At 31.3% G+C, this 16,571-nt stretch overlaps 1 protein-coding gene across 2 annotated transcripts in view; it reads right to left on the minus strand.

The window, feature by feature from the left end:
• The window catches only part of LOC139498523 (exocyst complex component 3-like), a 68,029-nt gene that overhangs the window by 51,048 nt on the left and 410 nt on the right, over window positions 1-16,571 (minus strand). For both annotated transcript variants that reach the window (XM_071286945.1, XM_071286944.1), the window contains exons 2-12: window positions 13,545-13,642; window positions 11,950-12,006; window positions 10,606-10,718; window positions 8,730-8,820; window positions 7,794-7,900; window positions 6,897-6,978; window positions 4,748-4,896; window positions 4,003-4,116; window positions 3,406-3,511; window positions 2,322-2,405; window positions 434-507 (exon numbers count right to left, since the gene is read on the minus strand). In XM_071286945.1, coding sequence (XP_071143046.1) covers window positions 434-507; window positions 2,322-2,405; window positions 3,406-3,511; window positions 4,003-4,116; window positions 4,748-4,896; window positions 6,897-6,978; window positions 7,794-7,900; window positions 8,730-8,820; window positions 10,606-10,718; window positions 11,950-12,006; window positions 13,545-13,631 — 1,064 coding nt within the window. In that variant the 5' untranslated portion in view covers window positions 13,632-13,642. The remainder of the gene's footprint in view (window positions 1-433; window positions 508-2,321; window positions 2,406-3,405; window positions 3,512-4,002; window positions 4,117-4,747; window positions 4,897-6,896; window positions 6,979-7,793; window positions 7,901-8,729; window positions 8,821-10,605; window positions 10,719-11,949; window positions 12,007-13,544; window positions 13,643-16,571) is intronic.

Genomic DNA, 16,571 nt, shown 5'->3' on the forward strand with positions numbered 1-16,571 from the left:
TGTTGAGCGGCTGATATTTTACGATATCTTTATGAAGAAAACCTAAATATCTGTTTATCGTTCTATAACTGGTCTTTTTCCCTCTTTCTAAGACAGTTTTACGTTTGACAAAAGCAAATTTGATAATGTCTCCTCTTGCATTGTGACGTTGCTGATAACTTCTCCTCACATTGTAGCACTGCTGATAACTTCTCCTCTCACATTCTGACGTCGCTGATAATGCCTGGTCTCGTTTTAAAGCCTTAATATGAGAATTACCGAGCGACAGAGCAGGGTGATATATGTGTAGGGAAGGCACTCATATCACATATACTTATAACTATATACTTTTACAATTATATCAGAAATAGCTTTATCATTTAATCAAATTCTTTTTGAATTGTTTATTGGTTATGAAACTACCACATCTCTCTGAATATATAATCCCACTTACTAGTAATTATTAACCCATGAAAGAAGGGTAACAAATTCATTTCCCTCTAATCCTTCCCGTATCATTTCTTCAAGCTGAAAAGTATATAGTAAAAAAATTAATATTTCTATGATAAATATTGCAATCTGTTACTTGTTTTAACCTATGCACACTCTGAAAACTGTATGTCACAAGTACAATTCAAGAATACAATCTTGTTTGTAATTTAAGGGGGGTAGACCTTGGTACAGGGAGATAACTCTTTAAACAGTTAAGCGTTTGTAAAAGTCAAGTTCATCAATGTATTTTAAGCATTTACCTGAAACAGATTGGAAATAATCTATGTAACCTAGAAGCTTAGAATATATTTATGAAAATGGTTGACACAAACGTACTGATGATTTTAAGAGTTATTTCCCTTAACCTAGGTCTACCTCCTTAAACGTCTTTCTTTCTGTCTTAGTTTTCAAGATAATTGGGGAAAACACCAATAAACTGTTAGTACAATGATATCTCCTGCTTTTTTGTTATTATGATATAGTAAAATGCAAATACTGAAATTAAAAAAGGCAATACTTTAACATGTAAGTTATGTAAAACTATTCAATCTCAAAAGACCATGATTGAGGTGTCAGGGCCAAATAATCTTCATGGATAAGATGTACCAGCATTAATACGACTGAATACCATGTATCGTTGACCTGCCTTTAGTGGTTCCCCATAAACTGAACTTATTACAAACTAATACTTATACATGTAAACCAAGTCAAAGTTTCAAATAAACAGACCATGACAGAGGGGGCAGAGCAAAAATAATCTAAATGGAAATGAGTTGTGCCAACAATAATACAACTGCATACCAAATATCATGGAACTACCATTAGTGGTTCCCTATAAACTGATCTAATCACAAACTAATACATGTATACTAAGCAAAGTTTCAGTAATTTGAGTTATTGAACAAAGTGTTGACAGACAGACATCTGTACATCATATGTTGTGTCGTCTAAAGGCGGGATTTTTTCCACTAAATTTTATGTTGATAAAGGACAATTATTCTTTATTAAGAATTCATATGACAGTTTTGATGTTAGAACCCAGGTTCATCATTCATAATATTTTTGCCCTTGTGAAATATCAATACTGTAAACCAACTTATTTTCGCAGATACATTTTTTTCGTGTTTAGGCCTTTCTAGCCCATTTCGTGGCGATTTATTATCACGATTCTCAAATTTACTTGCTTTAGTTAAGTAAGGTTAAATCCAAACTTTTCATGTACGCGATATTTTCTATTTGCAAAAGTAACAAAAATAAATCGCTAGCGAAAATTAGTTGGTTTACAGTAGTGGTTTTCATGATTATAGACAAAACATGCATGTTTAATAATCCATGTCGGCGATATTAGTAGGCAGGACAGGTATTGACTATTCAGACACACTTTTTAAACTGAGTACCCCAATGATGATTGTGGGCTAAGTATGGTTAAATTTGGCCAAGTAGTTTCAGAGGAGAAGATTTTTGTAAAAGGGAACGGAAGACCATGACATACAACAAATGAGGGCAAAAGGTTCACACTGACCCCAGGTGAGCTAAATATTGAGTAATAAATTTGGTCCAAGTGACCGATTTTATATATAGGAGTTTGACTATTTTCTAAAATGTACCTTTTTCTAGTTAATATCATTGTAGAGCATTTACTATCTGCAATAAACTCAAGTGACCTTTACAGAACTATATGAACATTTTCATATATCAAAAGACTTAATTTTACACATATCTATATGTAAGACCACCATATGATTTTTTGGGAGAGGGGCAAATTTGAAAGTTTCAGTCAATCAAATTTGTACAAACTATTGTTGGGTTGCTGTCATACTTTTCAATTCCGTCTTCCTTAGCATACTTACATGACCAGCAAGAGCTCTGTGGTACATCTTTACATATGTTTTCACTATGTTGTAATCTGGCGGGAAAATAGGTGGTAACATTGTCTGTAAAATAACAAAATAAAGCTTTCAATTCGTCGTTTCAGAATCTAATGCATTTTGGGTATTTAAGTATACACCAAAACATTATGATTGGTTTAAAACTTACTAACTAATGGAAATTCAACCAATGACATAACATTATTTTCATTTTGGTGTACAAACAATGAGATTAGCCATAGTCCTTTAGATTCTGAAACGGCGATTTGTTGGGCACTAGATTGTTTGAAATTGTTAGTATTGGATATCACACAACACAGTACAACAAGGTTGTTTATATTTAGAGAATAAAAAGTAACCTGGAATGGCTGCACTGAAGCATAAAAAACTAATGACAACATTGGCTTTAAAACATAATTAAAATTAAGTAATAAAAAAAACCCATTTAATGTTTAAACGAGCTTCAACCATTTCCATCAGTTATGATGCCAAAACTGCACATACTAGTGGTCAAATTCAGACTTTTGACTAATATTTGCCAAAGTTTTGGAAGGTCTTGATTCATACAATATTGGCCACTAGCATATGCAGTAATGATATCATAACCCAGAGGGCACAAGACATCTAAAATGAATTTTAACAGTAAATACCAGAATATTTTAATACTTTCAAATCTATCTAGCAAATAGTTAGTAGAAATAAAATTGATCTGTTAATTTTTTGTTAAATCAGATTTGTCTTAGAATATAATGAACATGTATGGAGAAAAAAAGACTGAGTAAAAAGTATGGTTCTCAAAACCTCATGTATATATATCAAATATTTTACTGTAGATTCATTAATATTCGTTGGATACCAATTTTCGTGGATTTTGTGGGTATAGGTGAACCACTAATTCAAATGTTCAACGAATTGACAAATTTTCTTAAGGAATGTATGCAGACTTTGTCAAAACCACGAAATTAAATATCCCGAATATGCAAGTTTTCCTCAAACCACGAAAAATTGGTCCCACGAAAATAAATGAATCCATAGTATTCATGACCTAAGAAAACAATTACCATACCACAACAACTCTCAGATCATCCACCATTATTTGTCTTGTCAGTTCTAGATGTCTAACCAACCACATCTTGTTTTTATCCCGGTCTTCTAACTGGTTCCCTTCTATTCTGAAATTAGAAAAAAAGGTAACAGTTATATGGAATTACAAATGAAGTAGAAATCAAATAAGTTTTACAATTAAAATTTAAAATTTGGGGCTGTCCACTTAGTCCAATAATATCTCATAAAACAAATTGCTTCTCTAAATGTTTTGAATAATACAAATCATTATAGAAATCAGTAACAACAGAATTGCATTCGAAAACTGAAGAAGAATGTGTCCCAAGTACACAGATGCCCTATCCACTCTATCATTTTCTATGTTTAGTGGACAGTGAAATTGGGGTAAATAAAATTAGAAATATCATATCAAAGGGAACATGTGTACTATTTAAAATTTCTAGATGGTTGGACTTCAACTTCATCAAAAACTACTTAGTTTAACCCCACAGACCGAACAACATAATGTCCATAATGGGGCATAAAAATCTGTTATTGCTCATAACAGTTTATTAATGGTCACTAAAATTGCTGATTTCCATGAAAATTTATTACTTACTTGTTAGAAATACAATCTTCTAAAATTTCAAAGCATTTGTTTCTCCATTTCTTAGGTCTGCCTGGTGGCATAAAACCAGACTGTTGTTTTCTTTCTTCAACAGCTAAATCCATTCTGGAAACACAAAAACATTTAACTAATACCATATAAGTAGCATTATTATCAATTATTTGCCTGATTTTTACATGACTAATAAGGGTCATGAATAATAAATTTCACAAGTTAAATTTTAAAACATAAGTTAGGTGTAAATTAAACTCAACACTTTAAATCCAAAGTGAAGTTCAACACTAATAACTGAGCTAACTTCCACACTTAAATCCAAGTATTATGTGCTGTTTTCATTTCCTTGTTAAGATTAGAGGTCATCTAGTTGGTAGCTGCACTTTACAGGTATTTCATTTCAGGACATATGACCTAGAAAGGTGTGTGCCCTTGTAAAACTGGTTCAAACCCAACGAGTTTTTTGCCTTGTTGATTGTCTTTGAAATTTTGAATGTTGTTGCAATTTTTATGGAGGAGTGAATTGATGGCATTTTATGGGGTCAGTTGTACTAATTAGTCGTAATTTGACTATTCCAGTTACGCCTGTAAAGTATCAAACATTAAACTCATATTACCAAGTCAGAAGATCAATTTGAAAATGAAAATGGTGAAGCAGCATAAAGACAACAACCTGACTAAAGGTCAGAAAACAGCCAAAGGTTACCAATGAGAATTGTTTAAATTATTGTTGTCATCCTACCTTTCTTCTCTCTCTACAATTCTTAATGCTGTAACAATCAGTGTTGGTTCCCTGCGTACTGAACTTAGTGTCCTCTGTATTATTACCCATAACTGTTTACCAAGAGACTCTGACAAATGAACCACATCTTTGAAATATTTCTCAAGTGTCTGTAAAAAAAAAATTGTAGAAATACTGTTTTGAAAATTAAAACTTTAATCTATCTGCAAATCGTAACAAATTAAATAATAAATGTATATATATATATTATTTAATTTTGGATGTAACACGTCTTCTGATTGGCTGATGTTATTTTGTTATCAGCCCATAGACATAATTTAGTTATCAATGTTTTTTTGTGGTTTTCTACAGTTTAAAATGGAATTAATTAAATTATTAGAAATGAATGTAATATTTTTTCTGTCTATTCGAAATAACATAAAAAATGTGGTGCACACTTAAGAAATAATTAATGGCGCTTGAATATATCGTGAGCGATAGCGAGGGTCAAAATATCGGCATAAAGGGACAACCCGTGGTAAACTCACAATATATATTAGCCCCCATCAATTATTTCGATTCTAATAGGATAAATATGGCAATTGTTTTGGATCGAAACGCTCTAGTATTTGCCGTTCCCATGAACAAACGCACTATTAAATTGATGTAAAAGAACGGAGCAAACTGAATAAGTGACATGCTTAAACTATTTAAAAAATTATGTTTAGATAGGTTTGGATGAATATAAATGATAATTGTACTTAAATGTCTTATATGTATACAAAAATGGCTTATATAACTCATTTTAGCATCATTTGTTTACGTTTCATTGTTGTGATGATTTTCGATTTCAGAATCGTGTATTTTCCTGTAAAATGCTTAAATTCTGACGTCAACGTTCTATGACGTCGGGTAACTCATTCATAGAAAAGCATACGACGTGGGAGTATTATCGGAACAGCCCAAACAATATATTCATATTTCACCACGGTTGTGTACTCAAAGCGTTTGAAGGACGTCATGTTAAATAACGTGATACGCATGTTATTTTTTTTATGTTATTTCTTCATAGACAGAAAAATAGTACAGTCATTCCTTAAATAATAAATAGAAACATGCGGTTTCAGACAGAAAATAACTAGAAGTTGCAAGCATTGTTATTTCATTATATTCAAAGGTCAGACAGATCTTAAAATCTTAAAAAAACTTTTATATTACTATTCACCACTCTAAATTGTATTTATCTTGACAGACTTACTGACTAACTGATTCATTTTATTTTCATTGGTACCACATTTTGTGGATTGATGAAAACTTGCATTTTTGTAAATATTTCATTTTGTGGTTTTGGACAGATCTGCAGATATCCATATAGAAAAATTGTAATTAGTTGAACACTTAATTTTGTGCTTCACTTGTAGCCATACAATCCATGAAAATTGGTATCCAACAAATAATAATGAATCCACTGTACCTGTATATGTAGGACTTACTGATTTATTTAATTTAACTGGTACCACATTTTGTGGATTGAGGAAAACTTGCATTTTTGTGTTTATTCCATATTGGTATTATTTTAGTAGGTTTCTCTATATGAATTGGATTTTGAATAAAAAAGCATATTCACCTGAGAAAGTGTTATTCACCGCACTAAACATCGCACGCTTTTACATGCAACGTTATGGTAAAATGTTTCATGTAAAAAAAAAAATTGGTATATGTTTGTCATTAGATACATTTTCTTCTCTCAGACTATGGAAAAAAACAATTACTGACTTTTGTTTCGGTAAATATGGAGTTTTATTGACTTTTGAAAAACTGATATTCACTTCAGCCATCGGCCTCAGTGAATATCATTTTATCAAGTCAATAAAACCGCATATTTACCTCATCAAAAGACAATAATTGTATAATATTCCATTTTGTGGTTTTGCCAAAGTCTGCAGATAGCCATATTGAAAAATTGTAATTAGTTGAACACTTAATTTTGTGCTTCACTTGTAGCCATACAATCCATGAAAAATGATATCCAACAAATAATAATAGTCCACCGTAATTGTATGAGGGGCCTAATGGGGGAGGGGTTCTCATCACGATTCAAGAGTCGAATGCGTCGATCACAAGGAATGAAAATATCCCATCAGGTCCCTTATGTATATATAAGACTTACTGAGTTATCTGTTGGACTTTGTTGAGGTTGTTTAAATAATTCAAACATCAATTCATCCCTGGCTGACTCTAAATCTGTTAAGCTAAAACACAAATAAATAAACAATACTTATAATATAAATACCTGTTTTATAAGACTTATACAAGAAAAGTTTATTATTACTAGTACAGGCAATTTATTATTAAGTAGAGTTGTCTCCCTTAGATACCCAGAAACGTTTTATCGAAATACATAAGAAATTTCATTTTCCTTAGCTTCATTGCTCTCAGATATAAGAAGATGTGGTATGCAAGCCAATGAGACAACTCTCCACCAAAGAGAATGTTTAAGTGACTGTCTTTTCTGTCTTTTTTATATATTAATTCTTCATCAGAATTCAGCCTTTTTCCCAGTTACCAGAAACTAGTTTTTTCAATATCAAAATATTAAATGTAAAGTAACTCAATTATATATTTCAATATCACATAAATTAAGAGGACTGGTAACTCATAGCCTGTAACTTAGCCTGTTATCTAATGAAACATGCAGATAATTTGATAACGGAACACCATGGCAATTTAGAGATTGACATATTGTATTAATTAGATATAGGAATATGTGGTATGATTGCCAATGAGACAACTCTCCATCCAAGTAACAATTTATAAAAGTAAACAATTATAGGTCAAGGTAAGGCCTTCAACACAGAGCATTGGCTCACATCAAACAGTAAGCTATAGAGGGCCCTTAAAATTACTAGTGTAAAACCATTCAAACTGGACAACCAACATCAATTAACATTAAAGACAACTGTATATTTACCTCTTGTTTGTGCTTTGAATTTTATCTGTTGTTATTTTCTGATTTTATTTTTACTCTATATAAAGGCAATCTTTTAAGGTGCTGCCTCCTACTTACTGTTTATGTGCCTGCAGGAGTTTTCCTTCATTTATCAATTCTTGTGTTTTTCTAACACTCTCTGGTACTGTGAAAATATGCTTTAAATTCTCCATTGCAGCAGCAAGCTGAAAAGTTTGGAAATTGAATAATTACACCTATTCATTTTGCTGTAATTAGTTTATATTCTTCAGGGAAGATAATTTGAAGATAATTTGAAATTTTAAAAAAGAAAACAAAATCCATGTCAAGGAGTAATCAGATCATTTTTTTTAAACCCCACTATAAACAAACCGATACAATGCCAACATAGTAAGCAGATATTTTTCTGTGTAATACTAATAGGATATGTATGTCCCTTATCTTACAGTATAAAGAATTCCCCCCAATTCCTTACTATTTTTATGCTGAGTTCACACCTAATTCAAATTAGTTTAATTCGCATTCGAAACGTTTGACGTCCTAACGTCAATTCTAATTTGAAACGATTGACATTCTTATGTCAATTCATTCTAATTCGAGTTACAATGCGCGTCAAATTCGCTTTACTGTCCTAGCGACAATAACTTTTAATTTGTATTAACAAAAACGTATTTCTAATGCGAATTGGTTAATTTCGAATTAGCTAATTCAAATCAATTCGAATGAATATAGAAGAGTGTGTGAACACGATGAACGAATTCCATTTGCATTCGATTCGAATTCAATTCGAATTAAATGTACGTGTGAACGAGGCATTATATTCTTTCCAAAATTCACAGCTTCACATTTGTAATACCCTTTCCAAATTGTCTACAACTTTCAAAATTCCTTTCATATATTTGTGACATTTTTTTCACTCTATATTTAAATTGAGAATGGAAAAAGGGAATGTGACAAAGAGACAACAACCCAACCAAAGAGCAGAAAACATTGATTCTACATTTTCCCATCCAACAACTAGTTTTGACCACCTACCTGACAAAACCTAGAGTTTTCTGTGTTGACTTGTATCAGTTTATTCTGAATAGGCTGAATTGACTTATAGGTTTCTTCTACTTCATCCAAACTGGAAAATAAAATATTAATTAATAACAAGAAAGTGTCCTCAGTACACGGATGCCCCACTCGCGCTATCATTTTCCATGTTCAGTGGACCGTGAAATTGGGGTAAAAACTCTAATTTGGCATCAAAATTAGAAAGTTCATATCATAGGGAACATGTGTACTAAGTTTGAAGTCGATTGGACTTCAAATCGACTTCAACTTCATCAAAAACAACCTGGACCAAAAACTTTAACCTGAAGCGGGACAGACAGACGAATGAACGGACGGACGAACGAACGGACGGACGAACTGACGCACAGACCAGAAAACATAATGCCCCTCTACTATCGTAGGTGGGGCATAAAAATGTGCATGTTAGAATTAAGATCTGTTGTCAAATTAATTTTTTAACAACAGATAAAAAAAGTACAGTTAATTCAGAGCTTACCATATGGTTTGAATGGTTTCCATTCTTTCTGAATTTAACAAATGGTGATATATCAATGTCTTTTTTTGGTAACATGTGATTAAGAGTTGCTGTCTGGTTAATTTACTGTGAATTTTTGAAATCCTAAAGGCTTTTCTATCTCAGGAATAGATTACCTAAGCTGCTTTTGGAAAAACTTTTAGGTATTTTTGGTCCTCAATGCTCTTCAATTTGGTCCTTTATTTGGTCGTCTTAACTTTTTTTTATATGAGCATCACTGATGAGTCTTTTGTAGATAAAAAATGCATCTGGTTCAAATACAAAATTTTTATCCAGGTATATATGATGAGTTTATTTTATTACTTATCTCATTAAAAATTCGACATGAGTTTGATTAAGATTGGATTACCTCCCTTTATTCATTTTTACACCAATGTACATGTATGAAAATTTTGTTTCCTCAATGTATTTCTCAATATATATATAAAAAAAATTAAAACAGGATTTTTTACACATAATTATCTTGAGGTTAAATTTTGACTCTGACAGGACAAGAACAGTTTTATTTGCGTTGTTGAGTTGCTGTTTCTTCTACATACATCCCACATCATTTTATTCTTATTTATTCATATTTGTCAATGGTGAGGTTGATACTTTTAAATTGTTTACTGGGTTCAACACATATATAATACCAATCAGGTATTTTCTTTTACTCTTATGTTATAAAGAAACAAATTTCACATTGAGATAGAAATAATTTATTTGACATGGAAAAATCAAATTAAATTATTGAGTTGAGATGTAACTGTAGGGGATAGAAATGAATCCAAAATTTGGGATTTTTTTCTGACCTTTCCAGCAGAGTTGCCTTCACATAACTTTAGTCTCAATTTATAATAAAGCATTGTTTTGCATATAAAAAATATAGGCTTAAGATAATTGCCAATGAGACCAAAGTTCAAATAAAGTGGATGCAAACAATTATTGGGGTGTACAACCTTCAACAATGAGAAAAACTCATGCTGAGTAGTAGGCTATACAAAGCCCTTACATGAAAAATATGAAAAAATTAAATTGAGAAAACTTACAGCCACAATCATAACACATTCAAAAAGGTATACAAAATATTTTGGCGGATTCGATACTTTTATTAATAACTTTGAATGTACACTTTTAAATAGATGAAATTATTTTTGCAATTTTGTTCTATCTGCGAAAATAAGCGAAAATTTACACCCCACGAAAATAACTGCTATACAGTATGACAGGCATGAAATAATAACAATTTTTGAACCACAGACCCCTGATTTGGGACAGGCACATCAAGAATGTGGCAGGTTAGACATGTGTAGATGTATGCCTGGCTATACAACTGTTTACCTTTGCTTTATTTCATAGACATCTTGTAAAGCACTCTGCAGCTGGTTCAGTCCTGTCCTTACTCCATCTAACTGTGACTGTACAGCTGTTTTCAGCATAGTGTCAACAGAAGCCTATAACAAAAACAAAAAATATACAAAAAATGATAAGAAGTAAAATCACAAAACTTAGAGGAAAATCAATTCGGAAAGTCCATAATCACATGGCAAAATCAAATAACAAAACACATAAAAAAAGAATGGACAAGAACCGTCATATTCCTGACTTGGTACAGAAAATGGTGGATTAAACCTGGTTTTATAGCGCTAACCCTCTCACTTTGATGACAGTCTCATCAAATTCCGTTATAGTTACATTGATGCTTTAACTAAACAGACACAATAAATAAAATAGTCAGAACATGGGTACATCAGTCATCATCGTATAACAATTTTAAAAGGAACAATTTAACAGAACACAAAAACGTCTATGAGTAATGAGTAAGCTCCCCTGTATAACACTGAAACTTTTTCAATCCTGTTTTAATACTATCTTTTTAGATTGTCACATAAATGCTATTTTATCATACATTGTACTATATGACTATCTGTATAATCCTTATATGACAGAATAATTGAGGATATTGGTAAATAACAACAAAAATGAGTTGTCTCCCTTACTAAAAAAACTTTGAAGGAGATTTATCACTGTCTTTACTTTGAGAATATAGCATATTTTTTTAAAAGAAACTTTACAAAAAAGATTATAAGTAAATTCATGCAAGATCCATTTCCTTTCCTAGCTACAAAAACATATTTTTTAAAAAGTATTTCGATGTGATAATCAATAAATTAAAATAAATTAGGAAATAGTTTTATTTAGGAAAGAAGAACAAACATGTTAACACGGGAAATACATTCCATTGATGTATTTCATGTTATCTAATTAAAAAAACAAAATCATTTTCAGACTTACATATAGATACTTCAAATTTACCAAAATGATATTTTTAGATGCAGAGCTTACTAACAATCATTTAGATTAAATGTTCTTTTACAGCTGATTTCAATGAGTATGTAGTTAAAGGTAATATCTTTGGTTAGCTTGCTTGCTAGCTGAACCGTGAAGTTATTGTTAGGTAAGGTATACTACCTTCCTTTCGAAGTAGCCTAGTCCTACAGACAGATAGATTGGTTATCTGTCAGACTAGTCCACTATTAAAGAGGGTAGTTTACCTAACCTAACAATGACTTCGCGGTTCAGCTAGCAAGCAAGCTAACCAAAGAGATATTATCTTTATCTACACACTCAATGCAATCGGCTGTAATTACTTTTTCAAACTTGAGACAGGAATTGAAAATTTACCTTTTTTCTCATAATTCTTCTTTTATACTGGTCTACTTTTTCCAATTGGTCAGGTCTCTGAAAAAATAGCCCAATGCATACAAAACAATCAAATCTGACAAAGTAACAGTACAAATATGTATGTAGAGACTTTTAGAAATTAATATTTGGTACTGAAAGTGTTTTCTCCAGTCATGGCCTTATAAATTACATTTTTTATCGTATTAACAGTATAAATAATAATCTGAATAAATTTCCTAATAGAATGTATCCTTATTTAAGAGTTGTAATTTTCAAAGAAACGGTGCTATTTCAAAATTCTCCAGGGGTTAAGAAATTTTGTTATAGCTCACTAGCCCAGGGCTAATTGATAGCAGGACCTTACTAGCCCTGTTGGAAGAACTACTAGTCCAACAAAATGACCTGCTAGCCCTAGTATGCCTTACAACTTCAGAGTTTTATGCAATAACAACGAATTCTATAAACTTATCAATTTTTATCCATTGTACAGTAGATTTTTGCATATTGGATACCCAAATAATGTCAGCAAATATCCCATTAGCAGATACATTGTATATTCAATTAATCGATATAATCCAAATTTTAGTTCTGGTATCTATGATGAGTTCAAATTCTAGGAATCCCGGATGACGTAGTCGAATCTGATTGGCTAAGATAGAAAAGTGATAAGGGGATTTCCCCCTTTCTATTTTAGAAACGCCAAGAATTTTTTGTCACTAGTCCGTCGGGCATATTGGGTTACAAGTTTTGGTTGCCCGAGGTCTAAATGCTGTAGTCCCGGGCGTCGGGCTAGTGGATTTTTTAACCCCTGATTCTCTGAGCAAAACTTGTGCATAGACATTAAATGAAAGTTCTTTCCCTTTCAGTACAATTTAGGTCTATGCAGAGTTGTCTAAAATTTGTTTGCATCATGAGTGAAAATCCTGAATATTATCATAATAATAAAACACTTTATCCTGTTAAATGAAATAAACTAAACAAACTATGATCCTAAAGCAGAAAAATAGCAGGTTGCAATTTTATTGTAAATATTTCAAACATTTTTTTTAAAACTGTTTAAATTCATTAGCTAGAATAGACCAGTTTTGAGTTTGTCCTTCACTGGAAAAACTCGTCAATTATGCATGCCCTTACGATGTTGTTTACCAGATAAAGGGGATCACCTGTATTCCTGCACTATAAACGTTCATCAAGTGTCTTAGTGATTGCCATTGTTCAGGATAAACTTGAAATAATATTTGTTATATACGTTGTACATGTAGGTAGTTAATCACAATTCCCTAATGACAGCAGAGCTGATTGTCAATTATGAGAAATCATTTTGCCGAATAATTCAATAAACCAATATAGCATCATATGTTTCCAACCACTCGCTCAACATGGGAACGGAAGTGATGATGCCCCTAAACGCATGAATGATGTTCACTAAAACCAAAGTTTTTGACGGAAATGCATCAAATTTGAAAAGTTGTCCTTTGTACAATGTGTAAGAAAGGTAGATATATGTAAGAATACATAACAGATGCATGTAAAAATATAAGTGTTGTTGCATGTAAAAATATAAGTGTTGTTTCAGCCCAATGTTAAGCACAAACCTGAAGCAGATTAGATATATGTTTAGAGGCATTTTCTTTAGCCTCTGCTTCCATTCGTCCCAGATCTAATGGCGCTGGTAAACTCATTTTGAAGAGACCTGAAAATAGAATTTATATATATTAAATTATCAATAAGTGTTTTTCGTTTTTTATATAGACATGATAGATTAGGTCTTTGTTTTTTCCTGTTTGAATAGTTTTACACTAGACAATTTTGGGACCCTTCATAGCTTGCTGTTTGGAAAGAGCCAATGCTCCGTGTTGAAGAGCCTACTTTGACTTGTGATGATTTTTCTTTTACTAATTGTGACTTGGATGGAGAGTTGTTTCATTGGAACTCCTTCCATATCTTCTTATAATATGTATATAGACCAAATTGAAAATAAATTTGAAAGATTTTTAAAAATAAAAAGATGTGGTATTGATTGCAAATGTAACAATTCTCTACCAAAGTTGATTTATGTATATGTATACATTGTACATTTGTTGTATATGTTTAAGTAAATACATATCTATTCATACATATACATGTACATGTTAAATAGTTATATAGGTTCTAAAAATAGCAACTACAATCATTCAATCTATAGAGGTTCTGACGTGTAGTTACATTTCAATGATTTGTACTGAATTAAAATTACATAACAACATATGTTTGTATTATATCTAATTTATGCATTTGTTGTAACTACTGATAACATGAGAATTACTTCAAGTGAGGGAAAAGATTTTATAAATAGGTTGTACTATCAGAATCATTGAATTAAATACATACAAGGCTTGAAGCTGCATGATATTTTTACAGCCATCATGGACTCATGGTTATTTGAAGTTGACCCTGTGGTTTAATTACTATGAAATACTTATTCTTGTTTTTAACCTGACAACAACAAATTTTAATAAAACAAATCATATGACAAGTATCTCCAGGTCTTTGATCTTGCTGACTTATAATTTCCTTTCTCAGTGAAGTGATAAATTATCGCTAGAAACTAAGGGGGCACATGGCGTTGCTATAATATAAACAGAATATCATTGGTCATCTAAACTCAATTGCTTTTCTCACTTTCGCTGTACCGGCTCAAGGGAGAAAATCAATCTCATTGAGATGATCCAAGATAATGTTATAATGTAATATACAAATTTTTTTTTAGATGAGAATCAAATTAAAGAGGCATTACAAACAAGTGACAAAAACAGAAACAATATATATAAACATTTTAAGTTCTTAGCATTAATGATCCTAAATAAAATAGATTATCTATTTATATATATCGCATGGATTATCATTAATTCAAATAAATGTATTCATCATACATATAACACTTAATTTTAGTTTTAAGCTACATGTACATGTATTTATGAAGACCTGAAATATGTTTTATCTTATTTCAGGTGCAACAGTAGAAGTAGCAAACGATAAAGATAAATCCAGTTTTCTGAATGGATATATATATATATAGATTCTTACATTGATACGAGTGGATTATCGGATTTATCCAATCGAGATAGTTAAATTATCAATTTTATAATTCATAATTTAACTATCAAGATTGGATAAATCCGATAATCCATGAGTAACTATGTAAGAATCTGTTTCTCTATATAGCTAATGATTAAAAAATAAATTTTCTTTTTTTGTTAAACGAAAATCCCCTTTGAGTGCCTTTCACATTCCATGAAGTTGTCAATTTCATTAACACCAGTTAGCATATTTTGATTTATCCAGTTAGCTAAAGAGGATATGACCCTTAGAATCATCCAATGATCTTTTGAGATCACCAGAAACCACATGTTGATTAAATTGTTTTATACAATGGGTTCGGAAACGGATAAATTTCTATAGAATATTAGAGAAATAATTATCAAATGCATCTTGTTTTAGACATATGGAATTGTATTCTATTACTTTAACATTGTTTAAATTGTGTTTACACGTTTATATTATTCTGAATACTAATGATCCAGGGACTAATTATGTTTCTAAACTTATCAGAACCAACATCTGTGTTGTCTAGGATGACCAGGTCATTTCAGGTGATGACCTTGTACTGAATCTAGGATAATGACATAAAAATCACTTGTTTAAGTATCAGACCTCAATTTCCCCAAAAATCACTTCTTTATAATGTATCATTCTGTTAACAACCCCCCACTAATTTCAACACCCCCCGAACAGTGAAATTTTTATCGTCGAACAGTAGAATTTTATTACATAATCTGAAAGATGAAACCTTGAACTTCACAGGAAAAATACTCCCACTGCTGTGAAAAATCTTTTAAGAAAGTATCAGTTCATTATGGAAAGCCATTATTATAGCATTTTTTCAACTAAAATAGAATTTTCAGTTAAATGATAGCATCAAAGGCATAAACCTTGCTACTTTTTAAGTACCAAAAAATTCATATTCTTTAATTTTACTAATTGAAAGATATTATTTAAACCTATTTGTTTAAAATTTTGAAAAAACTACAAAATCCCAATTTGTGACAAAACATTGAATTTGCTACTCAAATAAGTGATTTAAAAATCACTTATTTCAGTAAGTCCCCAGACTGTGTTATCCAAAAAGGGATGAATCCTGAGACGTTTTTTCCTTATATTGATTATCGATTTTTAACATAAATTATGATGCCCATAAAAATCTAAAAATTGATTAAAATATACATGTACGTACATTGTAATTTAAATTATTTATCGTTTTATTGTATAATCATGATAATATCAGTTTTTCTTAGTGGTTGGTGGTTTTTGGGGTGTTCGGCGGTGTTCTGTGGTGTTTGGTGGTGAAAAGACCGGCCCACCCGCCAAATTCATGGTTTGTCTTAGTCAAAATAATTATGACATCTGGCAAGGCTATTTTATTTTTTGGCGTCCCAGAAAGCAACCCCCCCCCCCCCCAAAAAAAAAGATCATTGCCAGACAACTTAGACATCATAATTATTTGGACTAGGTTTGTCATTGACAATGCTTTGTGTCATAAATTATTTAGACTTTACTTTCGAACAAACTGTAAACATGTTAAA

Source organism: Mytilus edulis, chromosome 12 (assembly GCF_963676685.1).
Source record: "Mytilus edulis chromosome 12, xbMytEdul2.2, whole genome shotgun sequence".
Taxonomy (NCBI): domain Eukaryota; kingdom Metazoa; phylum Mollusca; class Bivalvia; order Mytilida; family Mytilidae; genus Mytilus; species Mytilus edulis.